Here is an 18,273-nt window from a genome sequence, read left to right as displayed (position 1 = left end):
TTCCTTCCTGCGTTTGATGAGTCCGTTTGTCGTCTTTTATCTGAATAAATAACATAATTTATATGCACATCTAACACTCATACTAGAATTATTTTTCCGAACGGCGATATTGTGTTGACTTCGTTGAAGGAACGACAAGATTTTATTATATTTTCAGACAATTCTAATAACTATGCAGCTAATTCTCTAAAATCTTCTATTTTTTTTGTTCCAATTTTGTAAACTATTAAAGCATTTACAAATAAATTGAATATCAAGTTTTCGATACTATTTGATCCCTTTTCTAATTCTATTAGCACAAGAAACTATCGTCGATACAATTACTATTATCGATATTTCTATTGCGAATGCAAATGATGCGAGATCGATTCTTCCAACCATCAGCACTACGAAAATATCGATAGAGAAGCACGCTCGATACAGCGGCGCGCGTGGCCTGAACGACATTTCGCGTGTTAATCAAACATGGAAGAACGAAAAGGACGTGGGACTAGATTAGATTTGTGGCGTTGAAACGTTGCGCTAGAGAGGAATGCGACCAAGTTGGGAGTATCGCGGTTTCCAAGATGCGGTGGCAGACCGGCGGTCTAGCAGGCTTAAGAATGCGATCCATTGTTAAGCTGAGAATAGATTCGGATCTCGCCAACCTTTCCGCCCAGCCTTCGCCACGCCCTGCCGCGATCGAGAAACCGAGAGACGATCCCGGTCGAGGATCGATCGAAGGCTAAGGTCTCGATCGATCCACCTTTTCTTTTCTCTCTTCGAATGTCTCTTTTCGAAAAAGTGACGAATATATATACTCCTTCTGGTTCTTCTTCCTTCTTCTCTCCTGTCACACGTTCCATTCGGTGTATTCGAGCCGTTGAAACGATTCTCGGAAGAAAGAACGTGACCTCTCGCGCGATGATTCACGCAACGTGACGCTTATTGTACCTTTAGTCACGCGTTGATGGAGGGAAAAAAAAAGGAAGGAAAAAGAAAAAGAAGAAGAAGAAGAAGAAGAAGAAGGGAGGAAGAGGAATATGTAATTAAGAGGAATATTTCCGAGAAATTTCTCGAGACATCGGACATCCGGTACAAGTTCCGGAATACAAGGATTGAAAATAACGATGTTGAGATGAGGGACGTGGCGGGAGAGAGAAGATTGCGAGAATGCAGCTACCGCGTTCAACCAAATTAGTGCCATGATCCCACCCGAACTTTAATTCAGTTTCTATTATCCGCGTAACAATTTTCTCCTTTCGAATCTACGCACGAAACGGAATTCTATTTATTTATCTCTACTTCAAATTTTCGAAATTAACGAATCGATCGACGATAGAATAAAAGATGGACTCAAAATTCGTCTTATCTTCGTGTAATCAGAATAATTTATCGTGTAAACACGAATGAATTCCGTTTATTCTTACCTCGAGTCAAACTTTTTAATGCATTCGATAAAATCGGAATAAGGATAGACTCAAAAATTGATCTTACGAATAATCAGAATCTGTTGTGTAAACATGCACGAATGGAATTTTATCTCCACTTCAAATTTCGAAAATTAACGAATCGATCGACGATAGAATAAAAAATTGGTTTTATATATAATCAGAATAATACATTGTATAAACACGTATTATTGTTGATGATGAATGATATTCCATTTCCATCTCGAGTCAAATTTTTAAAACGGATGCATCGATAAAATCAGAATAAAGACAGACTCAAAAATCTTACGCATAATCTATTATAACTAAACATACGAATGGAATTTCATCTCCACTTCAAATTTCGAAAATTAACGAATCGATCGACGATAGAATAAAAAATTGATCTTATATATAATCAGAATAATACGTTGTGTAAATACGTTCGAATGATATTCCATTTCCATCTGGAGTCAAATTTTTAAAACGGATGCATCGATAAAATCGGAATAAAGATAGACTCAAAAATCTTACGTATAATCTATTGTAACTAAACATACGAATGGAATTTTATCTTCACTTCAAATTTCGAAAATTAACGAATCGATCGACGATAGAATAAAAAATTGATCTTATATATAATCAGAATAATACGTTGTGCAAACACGTTCGAATGATATTCCATTTCCATCTGGAGTCAAATTTTTAAAACGGATGCATCGATAAAATCGGAATATCTATTGTAACTAAACACATACGAATGGAATTTTATCTACCTCTACTTTGATTCAAATTTTAATAACGGATTGACAAAGGCAGAATAAAGACAGACGCATAATCAGTCTTGTTTCATTTAAATCGATTCTCTTCTGCTCTCGGGACGAATCTCGGACTAAACCGAGCCTAAAGTTTCGCAACTCGAAGAGAGAAAAAAATGGATGGCGTAGGCCGACGAGATCGGCACGATTTCCTATCATTTTCGCGCTCTGGATGGAAAGCTGGACGTTAATGCCGCGCTCGGCGGATGCAATTTAACGGTAACACGGCGATTTGCATAATTGGTCGAGATTGACCGTGTTCCGGTGGCTTGATCCGATTCGACCGGTGAATCGCTTCGGACGAGAAGAAAACTGGCGCGCGACGATCTGTTCGCAAACAACCGATGACTAATCGACACCAGTCTCGGGAGGATACGCGGGAAATCGAGCGGAAATAGGAAGGCGTGGCCGCGGGATTGGATCGAGATAATTATTTAAAATTGCGTCTTCCTTGTCGCGTGTTTAATTGCGAAGAATAAAACTTTTCCTTTATCCAATCGCTGCGATCGAACGTGACGAAAACGTGTGGTGGAAACGGTCCACGGATCGTGACAAAAAAAAAAGAAAAAGAAAAAGAGTAAGAGAAGAGAAGAGCGCACGGGTCGGCCAGTGACGAATCACGATCGGCCGAGCGAGCAACAAGTAACAAGGAGCGTGAAATAACGGGCCGTCGAAGGACGTGCACGGTTGTCGCGTTCGAGAACATCTGTAACGCTACGTGACAATCGGGTTGGAAGAGGCGTAGGTAGTAGGGAGCGGCGATTAAGCGGTTCGAGTCGTCGTGAACCGAGTCGAAACTCGAGACGACGAGTGGACGAGTTTGCGAACGGGGCCATTGTCTCCTCCGCGCGATCACCGTGGAAGATGGAATCGAAGTGGAGAGAAAAGGTTTCCTTTCACGGAGGTTGGTTCAAGGCCCCTTAATTCGTGAGCATATGGCCGACCGCTGGCACGCGTCGCATAATTTCGTTCCAATGGTCGGCGTGTTTGGAAAGGCTGGGCGGAAATAGCCCCGGCTTCAATGAGAGTCGGAAGTGTGTACAATGAACGCGGCGCACGGCTAAGGGGAATTCGATGATTGGCCGCCCGGCCAGCGTTGTCGCAACGTCAACGTCTCCCCCCCACTCTTGCTTCCCTTTTACAAAAGAAGAAAACGCTTTTCGCGCCGCTGTTCGAACACATCGCGGCGATAACACCGGTTAATCGTGCACTGTTGCCATTTCCAAATGATGCGCGATCGAGAGGGCGCAATTAACGGTAAGTTTCTGAACACTATGCTCAGCGTGAATTGCATTTTGATCGCGGTGTTGTCGAGTTTTGACTGGATTTAAAATTGCTCCGGCATTTTTCGTTACCTACGTAATATGTCTCTCTCTCGTAAAATATCGCCTTTCTCTAAATATAATATTTGTGATAATTATACAGGATTCAAAATCCTTTCTATTCGACAGTTACTCGATGATGCATCTTTCTTTAATTTATTAATAAATATGTGTGATAATTATGGAACGCGGGAATATGAATGATCCAATAATTGCTTACCTAAATTCTTTCTATTCGACGATTACTCATCCACCGATGATACATCTTTTTCTAATTTACTAATAAATATTTATAATTACGAAATATCAATAATCCTAATCTCTAAATTCTATTCGATTACTCATCCATCGATGATACATCTTTTTCTAATTTATTAATAAACATTTATGATAATCGCAGAGCATACACAGAATTAATCAATTAATCCTAAACAATGATTCCTTATCTAAATTCTTCCTATTCTATTCGATAATTACTCATCGATGATCCAGCTTGCGATTGTGCGAATGAGACTGAAATCATGCGATGGCTAGGTCACGAATCCGACCTATTATCTGAAACGAAAAAATTTACGATAAAATTTCAAAAAAATCTCTCGTTTTCTCTCAAAGATAGAAAGGAAGAAAAATAACAAAAACGACGGACTATTTTAATTTTTTTCCTCTTTCTTTCACTTCTTTGGAAATTTCGAATACTATAAACGTAACTATAATGCATTGGACGCACGAAAATTCGGGAAAAGCAATAAGCGAGCGCGAGGAAGGGGTGGAAGAGGGAACGATGGTAATTTAAACGGTGATAGTGGCGCCCATATGCCACAGCTGGACTTTTATTTTAGTCCGCGCTACGCTCCACCGGAGAAAAGCTTTACGATCGTCTCTCTCGTAGTAAACGTCCCTCTGTTACGTATGGAACAACGCTTTAGCACGGGATTAACCCACGATTCTCCCGAAAACGAGAGAAAATTCAATTGTTAAATTTCCCCGGTAAAGGCTCCTTTACTTTTTTCGTATATTTATCCCAGATTTTCCAAGTCTGGAATCGTAAAGCGAATTGTTCGAGAAAAGAATATGATCGGAGGAGGAGGAGCGTCCTGAATGGATCGAAATGTTTTCCCTTTCCCTTCGAAATGAATTGTGCGACATTGGCGACATTGCGAAGGAATCTAGGACTGGCCATTGGCGGAGACTCGAAGGTCGATCGATGAAACTTTCATTATCCGCGGATCGAGCGAGCCGTGACACGATTTGAGCGAAAAAAGAGAAAAGAAACGAATCTTTCTTTCTTCTTTTTATTCCAATTCGAATTTTTGCAAATTTCTTGAAAAGATCGAGGAGAGGCTGTTTGCGAAACAAACTGAAATCGTCATAATCTGCGGATGTTGCGGACGATGCGTCGGCTGGTACGACTCCTCGCCCACGGCCGGCACGTATCGTTTATAAAATTCTGCCCACACGTGGCACGAGTCTCTTCGTCGCCTCGATCCTCGTCCTCATTGAGAGCTTAACGCTCTTGACCCGTTGCTAAGCCCTGCCTTAACGGCTCGCGTTTCCTACGCCCGCCCCTACGCCACTTTAAATCCTCGCCTAGCAATTGAGATTTCCTACGATCGTCAACATCTCAATTTCCGCCATCCCTCCCTCGCCAAAAAATTGTGAAACGTCCCTCAGAACAACAAGAGTTTCTTATCGCAATTATCACCTGATAAGCGTTCACCTTGGTTCAAAAGCGCAAAACTAAAATAATCCGTGATAAACGCGATGATGAATCGATAAGGGGAAAAAATTGATGCTGCGAGGTCGAAATTGTGTTCAGCAGATCAATCTTTCGTTCGCATTAATTGCCACCTCCTGGTTCGGTCCATTGACCAAATCTGCTCGTCAAAAAAACTCTCCTCTCCAAGCTCGTTAATCTTCTTAGGGATATCGAAGTTTGTAAAAAAAAATCTACGATTTCGGCCGGGGCTAATTAAATCGGCTTTTCGCAGAACATCGATTCTCGTTACGGATTTCTTTAAAAAAAAAAAAGAGGGGAAAAAGTTTCTTGTTAGCAGCTTCAAGGAAAAAATTGAAACTTGGCGCGTTTTATTTAGAAATCTGGCAAAGTTTATTTAAACCGTAGATCGTTAAAAGATTTGTTTGCTTGACGAAACTAAAAATTCTCCACGATCGTTTTTCTCCTTACTTTTGTCAAAAAATTGCATCTCATATCAGATACGAATGAATAATCACCGAATAACAAGTCGGTCGAAATTTCTCGTCGGGTTATGCGAAATTTTAGCGTGAACTTTTGTAAAAAAAAAAAAAAAAGAAAGTGATTTTTTTTCCGTGAAAGCGCGTTTTTTCTCGGGGGCGAAGGGGTGTCGCGCACCCTCGTCGGGACACCGCGACACTTTTTTCCTTGCCCGATCTCGACGCGTCGGCGGCGGCGGCGGCGGCGGCTCGTTTTAACGCGCAGACAATGAAGAAGAATGTAAAGTGGCGCGGCGAGGTTCCATTGCCTTTCTCGCAGTCGCATTGTTGCCCCGTCACAGTCGCCCCGGGCAACGTTTAATCAAGCCTCGTGCAAATGAAAATCGTCGATCACCCCCCCTCCCCCCTGTCCAACGAATCGCCGTGCAATGTATTTCGTCCCAACTCGATCTTCGATCGGGACTCGAAACGCCAAACAATTTAACAACACGTTAGATCGATTTCGAATTTTCCAAGAGGAATTAAAGACTGCGGTAAAGAAAGATTGGGAATCCGAAACTAAAAAACTTTCCTTCAAGAATTTTGTTCTCAAGCTTTACGAAAGAGGAGGCTTGGTTTTCAATCGCAAGTCAAGTTCGATTTAATCGTTTCCAGTAGAAGAATTAGATGAAATTTCACGGTAAAGTGAAAATCGGGTAAACTTTATTATTATTTTCAATTCGAGTGTCATGGATCGGCGAATCCGTTTTCTATATATATGTATAAAGCTGGATGGAAAATATGAATTTTACCTTGGACGAAGTATATCTGATTAATTATTAATGGGCGTAGAGATTCGGTCATTGTTTTCCTATTTGTTCACGATTTTCGCGTTCGCCGATGCTTGATCGATTAACAATGCCCTTTCCCAATGTGTTTCCCTCTACGATTGCGGGGAATAAACGAATTATTCATCGAGCGCAAACAATCGAATATAAACGAAGCGACAATTCCTGTTAACTTTCTACGGCGATACGAGTTAATGGCATTCGAGAGTTAATTTGTCGGATAATCGGATAAAAATGTGAATGAATTTTTATCTTGATGAAAAAAAAAAAAAACCCAGATAAGATTTCCTAAATCCATTTAAATCGAATCGCTCTTTCTTAATTATTGTCTCCTCGTGAATCAAGGAACACGTGGCAACGCGACAAAAGAACAATCGGGGACCTTTCGACGTTATAACACGTTCCCGTGTGTCGTTTGTCCTTTCAATCGCGGAGGAAGGAACACGTGCGCCAAAGATTTCTTTCTCCGTATATGCATATAACGAGGTGGAAACACGTGTCTCTACGGTTAGACGTACAGGCCTGCACCGAGTTTTGCGCGACGTTTAATCGACACCGATGATAACTCTGACACGGGTGTAAACCGGTATGGATCTCGATATCGGTCGGCACGAGAACAGGAAACGCCACGAGCGGCATACGCGAGAAACGTTCGACAGTCGAATTTGTACGCGAGCGAGTGTTGCGAGACAGTCGTAAATTCGGCCGGAGCCGACCGAGTCATCGATAAACGGAAGTAGCTCGTAGTGAATTCGACCTTCCCCCGTTAGACGCCGCTTATAATTACGAGTCGACCACTTAACGAACCGTCGCGCCGTTTCCAACCTCGTTCTATTACCGATCGAGACCGATGGAAATTGCTTTAACTCGTTCCGTGTAAATATAGAACGCTTCTATCCGTGAATCATTTTCGCTTACGAACACGGCTATACCGTTACGCTCCTACCAACCGTCCGTTTCGGTTAACCTCTCACTGTCGCGTGTCTTCCAATCGGACCTAACCTAACTTTCTTTTCGAACGCGAGTCAACTTCTCGAACGTATTCTTACAAACTTTTGCTCGATATCTCGTCGAATAAAAACGGATAGAGAGAGAAAATAACGAATCGTTTGATTTGTAAATGAGATATTTGAATGAGAAAGTGACACGAAAAATGAATATTTGAGAAATAGTATGCGCGATGCATTTAAAGAAAAAATGTAAAAAATATAATTATGTTGACGTAACTCAAAGGAGGAGCTACTTTGTGCAGTGAATTTGAGATCTCCAAGATAACGATGTAATAGAAAAAATATCGCGAATTTCCTAGATGGTCTATCGAACGAATAAATATGCGCGTAAATATATACGTATTATCAACTCGAAGTCCTATCGACTCGAAGACCACTCGACCACGTCGACGCCTCCGAGAAGGATGGATTAATCATCGATTAGAAGTAAATGATTAGCTCGTTTTGAATGTATATTAGAGATCGACTCCTCCGATGAATCACGAATCGTACGAACGTGACGGAAGTAGCAAACATCTGTCTACTTGCAACTGCTTTCTCTCTTTATTAACTTTTCCTTCGATAGAATTTAAAAGTTAATTGTTGAATTCGTTCTAGCGATTAATGCAATTTAAGCAACGTAATTGCCTTCTCTCGATGAAATTCGATAAATATGTTCGATCTTTAATTTAATAAAAATAAAGAAAAATATACTCTTCTTTTCCGAATAAACTTTTTTCGTGGAAAATGAAATGGAACGAGCGGCAAAAACGATAGGAGCAAAGTTACGATTCCTATCGTTTGCGCAACGCGACGTCGATAAACGTATTGTTTCGTGGATAATTGTCGTCGTTGCGCGAAATCCATAGCGGCGGATGAGCCGACCAACTATAGGCTCTTTCAAGGACTTTCGACGAGTACCTTCACGGACTGGCGAGTGTTCCAAGAAGGACGAGAAAATAACGAATACGCGACGCGAGATTGTGCGCCTCCGCGAATAATTAAGCCGTTGTTACTTTCTTCCTCTCCTTCTTAGAGCCCGTATCTGTGCCGCTTGTATTTAGGAGATGTTAACGCGAGAAATGTGCATAGTTTTACTAAGAAACCAGAATCGGAGAAACTTGATGAATTCGTTAACGTTATATATGTATTATATTCGCAGATGCAATATGAGTTTATAATTTGTGGAAACAATGTGTTGCAACGAGTCAGCCATTTGCATATTCTTTTGTACAGCGTTAGTTTTTGTTTCTAATTGTTTCTAATTGTTCCGTTTCTAACGTAACGCGTAATATTTAACGAAATGTTGATTCAACTTTAGAAAAATTTATTCTATTTTTTACCAATCAACTGCCGTTCGAAAATTAAATTTTTTAGAAAAAAAAAAAAGTCGATAGATTAAAAAAAGCATTAAAGGTTAAGTATATATGTATTAAGTGTGCACAGATCTAATATCGTTTCTCATTATACACTTCTCATCCTGATATAGATTTCATATAGATTTTTTGTAAATTATCGATAAGATCGTATTATCTGTTCAAGCCTATAGTTTGTTCGTAAATCTTCATCGATTCTGATTCGTCCCTCACCCCATTTCTATTCGAAAACGCGACGAAGATAAATTTCTGACCGCTATAATTTTCTATGTTTCTTTGTTTTTAACGTTAAACATTCATTTCGATAAAACAAGCGTAGATATTCAGTTACTTTTATTGCCTTTTGTCAGAGAAATGTCGAGTGATGTGCAAAGGTTAATGTATGCATTAAAATAGACTATATTCGCATTAGTGAGGTTTGCATTGTTTGGCCAGTCGAAAGCTTACTGTTATATACTTCATTGCTATATACACATGTATTATATTTATGCAAATTTCCCCATTAATTGCATCTAAATAATAAATTAAACTTTTAACTTTCTTATTTTATAGTATTAGTTTTATTAGTATTAACCGATAGCTTTTGTCTCGACAATACGAGTGGGGAAATGTATTCACCGCAATGAAATGTGTATATCTGAACGATATAACTTTAACTTTAATATAGCTAAGTATATCTATGTATACAAGGTATATACAAAGTGCATATATTGTACTTTTGTAAAGACAGCCAATCGGATTGGATGGTATATACGAATGACAGAAAAAAATCATAATAAACAATTTACAATAATATACGATAAAAATTAATTATTAAATATTTATAAAATTTCATGATGGATTTGAAAAAAAACGTGACAATGTATTTCTCGAACAACAAACGAACAAAGTCGCGAAAGAAATTTGGAATAATTGCGTTATTGAAAAATGTCTCGAAAGATAGGCAATAATTATTCAGTTTGATCTTTTCTTTGGCAAACACGAAGAAACACTTAATGACTTACCATGATTCTCGGTGTGTACATCAGGCAGGATCGCGAGTAGCACCAAAACTAGCACTAATTTGCACTGCACCGTCACACCACCGACGGTACATCGCGAATTCAAGCACCAGATATCACTCAACATGTTTTTAGGCGGCGAATCGCAATACACAAAGCTCACGCAAACGTCATGACAACCGGTAATCACGTTTTTACGTTCCGTGTTCTATCTACTTTCGTTACACGCACTCCACACCGTACTAACCACCCAACCCGACTGCTCCGTCGGTTGGGACTGTTGCAACACCTCTGATGGAGCTTCATCCAGGCCCCCTCCCCCTCCTTCCTCCCCCTTTGTGTATCGAGCCATCGAACCTACGAACATTCACGAACTTTGCCGAGCTCGAAGCGCGCCGATTATAATCGTCATTTAAATCGCAAATTATGTTTCTTTTTTATATATATTTTTTTTATGCTTTTTTTGTTCTTTCATAATAATTATCTACCATACTTTGGTTCCTTTTTTTTTTTTCTTGACGTTCATATGAATTATTGATCGGCTGATATTAGTAACAGAAATATACAGAATTAATAAGTTATTAAAAAACAAAGGAATAATTAACCAAAAGATTGTTTTACCTCAAATACAATAATCATTTTAAAAAGCTAAATAAATTAATTTTAATGCTTCGATATTATAAAAATTAAAAAAAAAAAAATTAAACTTTTAACACAAGAGAATTGAAGTTGTGAAATATTGATCAAACTACAAGGAAAATTGAAAGGTCGACGTTACTTTAATTCGTGTACGCAGTTATTGGATTTTAATTATGGAAAACTTGCGAAAGGAAATAATAGAAAAAATAATAATTATGTGCTTGGAACAAAACGTAAATACAACTGAGGATTTTGTTTCTTTTCTGGTACGTATCCTTTATGAGAAACTTTTAATTTTGAATTAACCTAAATAATTATTCAATGTTAATTTTCGATGCAAAATATTATTTTCTACATTTATCCGTTTTACAGATTACTTTATTCCATTTAAATCCTATATATAAAATGGATGAGAAAAATGAGAATCTTATTAAAGATATAGTTGAAAAAATATGTGATGAAAAAAAAATAAGTTTAACAATATTGAAAATTCAATTATATTTTGCAAAACACTATCATGCCAGAGGTAAAAATCTATTTAAATGTATTTAATATTCGAAATAACAATTATAAATAATAATTACATAATCAAATATGTTTTCCATTCCTTCCAGATGAAGTCGTTAAACGATACAGATTACGATTGCATCAAAAAAGTGGACCATTGGTTGCGGAAATTTGTAAAACTGAAAAAATTACAAATAGACAGGAATTTGAAAAATTGTATCAAAAGATATTGACGGTTATCACTATTTTAAGCGGTCTTGGAAATCCTACTGTAGCCGCAGTAATTCAGTAATAATGCTAAATTTATAAAATATTATATTGTACGTATTTTTCTTTATATTATTTGTATTAATGAGAAATAAAATTTATTATTTCAGCGAAGTTTCAATAGCATTGAAAAGTATTTTTCAACCTTTGGAATTGGAACACTATGTAAAATTGTCTAAACGTGAGAAGGAAGAACAGTTAATGGAATTAATGTGCATAGTCGCTGGAATACGATTGTTTAACAGAGATTGCCAACGCGGAGGAGAAGGGATTGACGATTGTAAGTCTTTGGAAATGATTAAAATTAATATACTATAAAAAAATAAATCGTTAACGAGAATTATCTTCTCTCTCTCAGTGCCTGCCATTTTGCAAAAAGCTGTAAAAAGAAGTCGTGAAATTATCATGGAATTTTTAGAACATTTAATGACGAAAATATACAAATTCACTGCAATTGTAGAAAAAATATGCTTTGTAAAAGAATTACCGATTAATATTTTTTCAAAAAAGAATATAGAGTGGGCAACTGAAATGTTAACAGTGTGCCGCCAACAAGAGATTTATATCAGGTATGGTTCGATAACAATAATAATAAAATTTAATGTCGATAATCATCGTTCTTTTCATCGTAGAAAACTGTTAAGCGACATAGATCGTAGCGAAAAGGAGATTCAAAATTATCTAGAACGTCTTGAGAAACGCTTCTTTAAACTTCATGACACTGTGAGGTATAAAACTGCGATCTCCAGTACTGAAGTATACGTAAGAAATCATTTTACACGTTTTCTTTTTCTGCGAATCTTCATTTTATAATTATATTAATTTATCCTTGACTACTCTTGACTAGCCACAATTCATCGATTTAGCCGATATATGGATGGGACTTCAGGATGAAGTGATTATAATAAGTGGTATTAACAACTTTTTTTGGGAACTTCAAACTTTGACTACAAAGGTAATTATTAAATATAATTATGTACGAATATAAACAATGAAGTAAAAAGATTGAATATATACCAATATTTTACATATATATTATAGAATTATGTGAACACATACAATGAAACACTAATGCTGGATATGCTGTCCGATAATAAAGTACTTACAGATGCTGAAAGATTAGAGCAAACGATGGGTGAATTAATAGGTTATAAAATAAATTGCAAATTAATATTGTAATATCAGATAAAAAATTAGATGCTACAAATTAAAAATTTTATTTTAGAGGAGTGTGGCCCGTGCACTATTTATTATCCTAACACTACTGTGGATTTCGAGAACATAAATTTAGAGGTAATATGAAACATAAGATGTTGAAATTGAAGATTATTACACCAAGGTTCGTACCAAAGTATGAGTTCTCTAAGTTAATGAATTCGCCATTAGTTTCTAGGATTTTGCGCATGGATGTTCATTAGAAAAGGAGTATTAATCCCGGGAAATCCGAATAATGGTGTTGTTAAATGGAAAGGAAAATATTATGTATTTTGTTCGATCGATGCAGCGAAAGAATTTGGAAAAGATCCCGATAGGTATGTCTTTGTTACAAACTACAAAAACTATAACTATTAAAATATTAAATGAATAAATTTGTCACAGATACATTTACGACGGTCTTAATTTTATACGCGATAATTTTGAGTATGTATATTTGTTTCAAGTATACGATGATGTACGAGCTTTACAAACTGAAGAAGTGTAAGTATTTAATAATGTTATTAATCTAAATTTAATATAAAATTACTTAATAGAGAATTTTACTTAACAAGGATGGAAGAAGGTCCTGAGTTAAAAATGTGTAACCATCGAATGGTTCAAACAGATTTGCATATACTTCCATCGTTCATCGATAAGAATTATTCTTCGAATATCTGGGAATTAAGAAATAAAGCGTTACATTTAGTAAGTTCTATCAATAAATATAATGTAGGTTAAATAAAATAGAAAAAAAAAAAAAAAAAAGCGACTTCATTCCTTTTTCCAGGCGACAATAAGTCGATATAAAACACGCAGCACTCAAACGCATAAGTCCAACTTCAGATACGGTGTTTATATACAAGCAGCTCCGCCTCGAGACAAAGAAGTTCAAACAAGAAGAGATAATTACACGAATACAAAGAAACTCTTAACTTATATCTTTGGTCTACGGGGGAGGCACGATGATAATCAACATGTAGTATCTTTCTTGGAAACCGAACTGAAACACTTATAAATAATATATATCATATAATATAAATTTTGCATTAGCCTTAAAGGATATATTGGATAGGTGTCCGAAGGTTATTCACGATAGAATGAAGCTACAAAGAGCACTCTTAAAAAAAAATGAAAGCAATATCTTTTTAATGATGTTTTCAAATACATTCACGAAATATCTTGGCATAACCTGTACTTTTTTTTTTTTTCATTTAGAAAACAAACTGGTATTATTATAATTTACTTCGTAACACGCGTAATATTTTCATTATCGTCAAATGTTTGCAATGATTTCTTCGTGGCTTCCATTAATTTAGGCCAGCATTCATAATTTATATTCAAAATACACAAATTTTTCCATACAACGAGATGCGTATATCCACAATAGGATTCCGCATCTCGCAATCATCAATCTATCTTACTTTCTACAATTCAACATTGCGCAATGCTGCGCATACTGTGATCTTTAATATGCATGCATCATACTTTTACTGAATACATCACTTTACCATTAAATCTTAAGAGTTAGGTCAATTTTTTACACCAAGAAACCTATATTACGACAATAATTAGTAATTACACGATAATACAATTAAATTTCGCTTAATAATAATTTCAGTGTATAATGTAACAATTATACAGAAGAGGTACAGGATGTTGATTTTTCGCATCGTCGTTCTCTTAATTCTTATCATACTTTTTTTTTAACTTACCACATATCTCTTCCCATTCTCTCTTTCTCTCCTTTGTTTGAAAAATTGTCCCTTTGTTACATCCATTTTCAGAAAGTAACCAATATTAAAATAAAAAGATGAAAATATTGTGTGATTTTTGGGCGGCAATTAGTGATTTAGAAAAAAAAAAAAAGAAAAAAAAAAATTAGAAAAGAAATTAAGCATTACCGCAATCAGTTATCATTATTAATATTTTTTTATTTAATCTAAGTATTTAATCTACTTCAATTTTTAACTGTCACGTAATAAAATAAAAAAAAAAAAAAAAAACAAAATTCATTTAAAAAAAATTTAAAACAGTTTTTACTGCTTCACTTTTTACTGCCACAATGGCACACCGTATTTTCATGCTTGGTGAAAAAGGATTGTTTACAAGAACCACCAGGCAAACGATAAAACATTAACTTTGAATACATTGACTTAAAACCAGCTTATTGACTATTGGCCATTTTAATGTTTTCCACATTTCGAAATCATCCGCACGTCCATGGTATCAACCCTTCCTTTTTTATATCATCGTGACATTGATCAAATCTACATAGATTCCTACTTGTGGGTCATCATTTGCATACACATTTTGGGCAGCTTTTAACAATGTTAACGAGCCGCGCTTTTATAATAATGCCCATAAATTAAGATGCTACATCGCGAATATAAGATTATATTCAATAAGACAAAGCAGCTACCATGGACAACAGAGTTTATCGGAATGATGTAAACATGGCTAAAGTCTTAAGTCGCAAGAAATATGTTTGTGTTTGTATGTATGTATATTTATGTATCGTGTGAGAAAGATGGAAAGATGCACTTTGCATCTTGGAATACGTTATACAATGTTTATAACCTGTTAGAATTCGTGGTTCGAGGATGATTTAATCTACAAAGTGATTTTTGAGGTACTTCATCATACCAAAAGTTCTAAAACGTTTTACTCCAATTACTTTCAATAATTCATCATCGCAAAGTGCGTATTGCTTATTTTTAGGATCCTATAAAATAATAAAATATATTAAAATGTTGAAAATAAAATAAGAAAACAACATATAAGTTTAATACTTACATAAAGATTCCTTTCTTTAATGATACTCCAAATCTTTTTCACAACTTCATGTCGAGCCATTTGTTCAGCACCAACAACAGCAGCAAGTTCCGGAGATAATGTGATAGCACGAGTATATCCACCTTTAGCTTTACCTCCACCACCTTTCTTTGCTCCTCCACCTTGAGCTTTCTTAACTTTACCCCAATCTTCATCACTGTCGCTGTCACTACCTTTCTTTTTTCCTTTCTTGCCAGGCTTATCTATTAAAAATATTATTAAAAATAAAAGAATCAGAGAGGAATAAACATATATATGTGTATGTATATATGTGTATTTATATATATATATAAATAATATATTTTAAATTTATTTACTTTTTTTAGGTGTTGCCTTTGGTTTCTTTGGATTATATTCTTCGTCACTAGCATCATCATCACTTGCACTTTCTTCATCATCAGAAGATCCTTTCTTACGTTTATTAATTTGTTTCTTTGCGGGACTCCTTTTGGCTGGCTTTTTTTCTTCTTCCTCTTCTTCTTCTTCTGATCCTTCTTCTTCCTCTTCTTCACCATCTTCAGATTCTTCACTAGCAGTCTTCTTCTTTTTCTTTGCTCCATCTTGTTTTTCTTGTAAACACTCCATGACTAAATTGTCTACTTCCTTTTTCCTGTACATAAATTTACCATAAAATTTCACCACCACATTAAATACAAAGTAAAACTTATAAATGAAATTATATTTAATATCAAACAAAATGTTGAAGGTGGAACGAGGTGAAAACTTTAAGAAGTAGTTTCACACAGAGAACCTTACTTTTATTTCGGATACAGATAATCTCACTCTTGATTCATTTTAATTACAAGAGCGCCTGCTGTATCCAAAAACATATATTCTCTCTTTTTCTATTTCTTTATTAGAAATATAAAGTAAAATAAGAAATTTATTGATATTGAATGTTGATGATAATTTACATAAGCTCTTACCTTTCAGTAAGGTCTATATCAAGTTTTCCTTCAATTTGTAGCCTTACTTTCTTAGCTGACATAGTAGTAAGATCTGCATCCTTAAGGATAGCTAAACATAAAAATATATTTCCATTTCATGCAAAAAATTTTCTTAGCTTGAATATTCGAAATTTAACTAAAAATAGACAATTTATTCGTATAAATTTTAACTTTAATTTATTTTTATACTTAATATATTATAAAATACAAGAAATGATAATGCTATTAATAAAAGGTAATGTTTATATAATAGTATAAATCAATTAGAATTTAAAATGTATAATATCAGATAAAATTTAGAATAATGTAAGTTTCCCGCGCCAGAATACTAGTAAATATTGAACGAAAATGGCCGCTATTCATCGTGCCGGTTGCCAATTTTTGTGAAAAAAAAAAAAAAGAAAAAAAAAAGAAAAAAAAATTTCTGAAAATAAATTTCTTGGCGAAAATATATTAAATTAATTGAGTTTATAAAACTGCTTTCTTTGCATCAGTGGATCGATCGTAAAATACATTGGACCTTGGAATGACGAAAAATAGCTAAAAGTTCAACCATATATAAACGATGAAAGTTCATACAGATCGGTATAATTAACCGTTTATGCGAAAATTCAAGATAAGCGATTGAACAAAAAAACATAAAATTAAGGAAAAAATATTAATAAAGTATAAACATCATGTCCATTTTGAGGCGGCGGGAAAGGTAAAAACTAGTGAATATTCGTGGCAACAAAATACGCCGTAACTGCAACTGTAACAAGCGTGTAAAATTCGAGGGACGAGGCTATATTTGGATTGGTAAAACAAAAGAAAAAAGCAGAATCCGTTGAAATATTCTAGAAAATGAGGGCACGGTCCATGTTAAGATCACTTTTCATGGTGCAAAAGTCGTTGAAGACAAGAGAAAGAGCGAGATATGAAGCATGCGATGGCTTCAGGCGCGCGCCACCACAGTTAGACGCGTCATACAGCATACTATAGAACAGAATATAGGGAAAGCGTTCATTTCTAGAAAACCAAGGAAAAATCAAAATTTTTCCAAGACATCAAAAAATTATATAAAAAATTCAATAGTAGATTACACGAAACGGCTAGGCGATACAATATTCCGATAAAGCTGTACGTAAGTGGAAATATGATGAATCGTGGTTGTAATGGCCGGCGTGGGGCACGCCACTTCGTCACATACGTGCGCGTTAAAGTCGTCACGTCGCAAGAGCAAAGAGCCTGATTTCCTACATATTCCTACTCACAAACGTACGAATAATTTGAGCCACGAATGGTTACTAACTTAATTTTGTTATATTCGTAGGCCAAAGTTCGGTAAATCGAAGGATATTGCTACTTACCGGTGATTTCTTTACGAAGTTCTTCGTTCGAAATATCAGCCATGGTCGTCTTTCTCGCTGTGCGTACTGCTGCCAACTGAACCTATGCCGGCTGCGGACTCCCGTAGCGTCCGTTGGTACAGTCACTCTATACAGTGAGTCGAAAATACGTTAACTTTATGAGACTTTAAATACGGATATCTTGGCAGGGATACGTTAAAAATGAATACTATATACACCAAATCGTGTTAGTTTTTTATGATCTACAAGTTTCTCATGACGCCCTACTCATAATTTTGCGATCGGATGACCCTATTTTGATGTTTCGCCAATGCGTTCACAAATATTTTTTGGTAGTGATTGTACTAAGCGACCGCTCGTGGCTGCCGGTGGCGTCTATGGTACAGTCGACTCACATACCTAGTACTATTACTTCCAGATAATATATTTTCAATAATATAATAAGATTTTTCGATATTTTGAAAGAATATTATATATATTATATTTAAAAATTTTTTTTTTGTTTACAAATTTCTTATACTGTTTCATATTCAATAATGAGTATAATTTAATAGATTGAAATATAATTTTTCATGATCCTTCGAGCTGTTTTATCGAAAT

The 18,273-nt window shown here is 35.7% G+C and overlaps 3 protein-coding genes across 3 annotated transcripts in view; 1 reads left to right on the top strand and 2 right to left on the bottom strand.

The window, feature by feature from the left end:
• The window catches only part of LOC410600, a 45,480-nt gene extending 35,137 nt beyond the window's left edge, over window positions 1–10,343 (bottom strand). The window contains exon 1 of the mRNA XM_016916511.2: window positions 9,939–10,343. Coding sequence (XP_016772000.2) covers window positions 9,939–10,062 — 124 coding nt within the window. The 5' untranslated portion in view covers window positions 10,063–10,343. The remainder of the gene's footprint in view (window positions 1–9,938) is intronic.
• LOC410601 (cilia- and flagella-associated protein 206) lies at window positions 1,804–13,560 on the top strand. Its single transcript, XM_026445629.1, has 14 exons — window positions 1,804–3,484; window positions 10,655–10,840; window positions 10,947–11,100; window positions 11,189–11,369; window positions 11,459–11,628; window positions 11,707–11,917; window positions 11,981–12,110; window positions 12,196–12,303; window positions 12,390–12,495; window positions 12,574–12,641; window positions 12,735–12,880; window positions 12,948–13,046; window positions 13,118–13,250; window positions 13,333–13,560. Exons 2-14 carry the CDS (start codon window positions 10,748–10,750, stop codon window positions 13,558–13,560), a joined length of 1,827 nt encoding a protein of 608 aa, XP_026301414.1. The 5' UTR covers window positions 1,804–3,484; window positions 10,655–10,747.
• A 103-nt stretch (window positions 13,561–13,663) lies between these two features.
• LOC408520 (upstream activation factor subunit spp27) lies at window positions 13,664–17,802 on the bottom strand. Its single transcript, XM_392065.7, has 5 exons — window positions 17,674–17,802; window positions 16,304–16,394; window positions 15,695–15,987; window positions 15,339–15,580; window positions 13,664–15,267 (listed from the first exon to the last, which is right to left on the bottom strand). The coding sequence occupies exons 1-5, from the start codon at window positions 17,714–17,716 to the stop codon at window positions 15,151–15,153; spliced, it is 786 nt and encodes a 261-aa protein (XP_392065.2). The 5' UTR covers window positions 17,717–17,802; the 3' UTR covers window positions 13,664–15,150.
• Window positions 17,803–18,273: the final 471 nt, after the last annotated feature.

This window comes from Apis mellifera, linkage group LG15 (assembly GCF_003254395.2).
Source record: "Apis mellifera strain DH4 linkage group LG15, Amel_HAv3.1, whole genome shotgun sequence".
Classification (NCBI taxonomy): Eukaryota; Metazoa; Arthropoda; class Insecta; order Hymenoptera; family Apidae; genus Apis; species Apis mellifera.
Note: the sequence above shows the minus strand (reverse complement) of the source record. Positions and strands in the feature narration are given on the sequence as shown.